The sequence below is a fragment of the Cornus florida genome, unplaced genomic scaffold (genome assembly GCF_030987335.1).
Source record: "Cornus florida cultivar Cherokee Brave unplaced genomic scaffold, ASM3098733v1 CherokeeBrave_3.0.0_Hap2_Chr01, whole genome shotgun sequence".
Lineage (NCBI taxonomy): Eukaryota > Viridiplantae > Streptophyta > Magnoliopsida > Cornales > Cornaceae > Cornus > Cornus florida.
The window spans coordinates 108,640,740-108,643,946 of record NW_026775571.1 but is presented as its reverse complement, the minus strand read 5'-3'; the positions used below and the strand labels follow the sequence as shown (position 1 = coordinate 108,643,946).

Genomic DNA, 3,207 nt, shown 5'->3' with positions numbered 1-3,207 from the left:
TTCTACCAACCATCTACCTCCTAATTAGTCCTACTTCCCTGTTGATATAGGAAGTGGTTAAAACCTCCAATGATATTCGAGCCTCAATTTTCCACCTTGTTAGCAGGTGATACACTTTGAGACAGTCATGTTCATGTCTCTATTCGTATCGTCTCACCAAGACGAATCTGGTAAGTCGTGCTGTCATAGTTGTTAAAGGCTCAAGGCGCACAAAAGTGCAAATGCCTCCTGGAGCCTGAGGCGCAAGGCGAGACGCGCGCCCGACTGAAGCAAGGCGCACGTTGGAAGAAAAAAAAAACAAAACCCACCCAATAAAGTATTAAAGATGCAAATCATGCAATAGTATATAGAAAGATGTAAAAGTCAACTAAATGAATTACTTAAGTTAAATATTCAACATAAAGATGCCAAAACCAAGTAAATCAAGTACTTGAGTTCAAAACAGTGAATAATCAAACATATTAACATAAAGATGCAAAAGTCAACTAAGGAGAAGTATAAGATAAAACAAAAACAAACATAAACATCATTCTTCCTAAGAAGACAACACCAATGAATCTAAATATCATCCTCGTCATCAATAAGCATAACATCATTTTGATCGTCACTAAATGATTCATAATTCTCAGGATCCTTTTCTATCTCATCTGAATCATCCTCATCCTTATCCACAAGTCAAACTGAAGAACTTCCTGCTCCCTTTGTTGGTAACCTTGAATTAGAACTAGATTTTGATCTAGTAGACCGTTGCGGCCTGCTTGCCTCTCCAATACCAGCAAAATTAGCAACATCACCCCATGTCAAGGAATCATCTTCATAGCCTAGATCATGTTCTGCATCAGAATCATCTATCCTCCCCGTCAACCACTCGTTGCTCTCATCAATGTCATTGAGTAAAATGGGATCAAGAGTGTCACGCATATTATATCGATGCCTCAATGCTCTATTATATTTGATGAACACTAAATCATTCAACGTTGTTTGAGCGAGCCTATTTCTTTTCTTGTTATGAAGCTGCAATAAATTCAACTTTAACTAGTAAGTATAAAAAATTAAAATTTTAATTTTCAACAATTAAATTACAAGCCTAGTTAGTAAATAGTATATACTTACATGCTCAAACACGCTCCAATTTCGTTCATAACCAGAAGAACTGCAAGTAAGGCTTAAAACCTTTATAGCAAACTTTTGGAGAAGTTTTGTTGACTTGCCATAAGCTTCCCACCAATTAGCTATTAAAAAAAATTTAATAATGATGTTTAGTAACTTTAGCTTCATCTTTCTATCGACTCTATTGTCAAAATAATTTTAACACTTAGCTATACTAACTTAACATACTTTACCACTTTACCTGGTCCTCGTGTACTTCTCTGTCTAATAGCAAAGGGATTACCAAAGAGGCCCTCAGCTTTAGAATATAAGGACAGCTCCTCAGTAATTTTGTCTTGGTCTTTGACATCCGGGACTAACCTTGCAATGCATGCATACAAACCTTTTGCAATCTCTTCATCTTCTTCAATTTTTGAATTTGAATAAAAGTATTCTGGGTTCAAATAATAACCTGTTGCATGTAAAGGGCGATGAAGTTGAACATTCCACCTCTTATCAATTATTTCAAAAATATCTGAGTATTTATCTTCTACTCCCTCAAATGATTTTGCAATGGCTTCTTTAGCCCTATCCATAGCCGCATAAATATATCCTATGGGAGTCTTTCTCTCGCCATCAACTAATCTCAAAACCGGAATAAGAAGACCGGAAACCTTAAGGCTAAAGACAATGTTGTTCCAAAAGGAAGGCATCAAAACATAAGAAGCAACTCTTTTACCGGCTTCCTCTTTCGCCCATTTACTACGATTCCATTCTTCTGAAGTAAACATCTTTCTCAAGTTATTCTTTTGCTTGTGAATACTTGATAATGTGATGAAACATGTAGCAAATCGAGTCTTAGCAGGCCTAAGCAACTCCTTTTTGTGAGTAAAGTTCCTCATAATGTTCAACAACTTTGGTCCTATATAAATATAACTATTCAACTCCACTGCCTTCTGCATTGTTCTAGAGATGGAAGGTATTTTCCCAATGTCTTCCAACATCAAGTCTAAGCAATGAGTAGCACATGGGGTCCAATACAAATGTGGGTGTTCTTTCTCAAACATCCTCCCTATTTGAAACCAAACGGAAAAAAGAAAAAATGATATAAAGAGAATGAGTAAATCAAAATTGATTTAAATTATATATTTGTAAAGAATGTAAACTCTAAAAGTTATAAACATTGAACATTCTTACCGGCATACTTATTGCTTGACTCACTATCTGTGACAACTTGGACGACATTTGCTACTCCAATGCGGTTCACAAATTTATTAAGTAAGTCAAACATCTTGTCACCATCCTTTGAAAAAGAAGAAGTATCTATCGACTCAATAAACATGGTTCCCCTTTGACTATTTACTAGGAAATTAAGCAATGTTCCCCTCTCTTGTCTGTCCACCCATCTGCCATTAATGAGTATCCAAATTTTGACCACTCCCCCCTATGGTCATTCATCAAAGCATTGGTATTATCCAATTCCTTCCTAAGCAAAGGAACTCTCACCTCATGATAACTAGGTGGTTTCATGCCAGGACCATATTGTCCAATTGCTTCAACAACCTCGGCAAAGCTATCATACTTAACAGCATTGAATGCAATTCCTGCATCATACATCCACCTTGCAAAAGCAGCACACGCTCTTCCTCTCAACTCTTTCTTGCATGCATCATTAATGGCTGTTTGTTTTCCCCCCTCCTTTCTTTTTTGTACCACAATTTTCGGTCTGGGAGTGAAATATAAATCAATCGGTCCCTTTTGCTTTTGCATCTTTGAGGAATTGACACTAGCACTGCCTGCACTGGCTACCCTTTTTCCTCGATTGTTAACTTCCATAATGTCATCCTCATCCTCTCCATCAATGAAATTAATTTCATCACTAGGTAACAAATTCATTTGATCTTTTTCTTCCTTTTTCTTACTCATGTACTCTTTGATTTCTTCTCTAACACTAGATGGGCATCTTGGGCATGCACTCACATTTCTATACCCTCCAGCTAAGTGTTGTTTAGCCCGATAAATACCTCCTTTTGTAACTTTTGCACAAAAATTACAAGTGACGGCATTTGTATCTTTCGGATTCTCCAAATGTGAGTAATTCCATGCCGGATCCTTTCT

General features: G+C 36.8%; 1 protein-coding gene and 1 long non-coding RNA gene across 2 annotated transcripts; both read right to left on the bottom strand.

The window, feature by feature from the left end:
- Positions 1-934: 934 nt before the first annotated feature.
- On the bottom strand, positions 935-1,494 carry LOC132314709 (uncharacterized). Its single transcript, XR_009483500.1, has 3 exons — positions 1,352-1,494; positions 1,114-1,232; positions 935-1,014 (listed from the first exon to the last, which is right to left on the bottom strand). It is a non-coding gene; the product is annotated as an uncharacterized LOC132314709 (long non-coding RNA).
- A 12-nt stretch (positions 1,495-1,506) lies between these two features.
- LOC132280148 (uncharacterized) lies at positions 1,507-2,431 on the bottom strand. The gene is made up of 3 exons (XM_059782280.1): positions 2,287-2,431; positions 1,600-2,161; positions 1,507-1,510 (listed from the first exon to the last, which is right to left on the bottom strand). The coding sequence occupies exons 1-3, from the start codon at positions 2,429-2,431 to the stop codon at positions 1,507-1,509; spliced, it is 711 nt and encodes a 236-aa protein (XP_059638263.1).
- Positions 2,432-3,207: the final 776 nt, after the last annotated feature.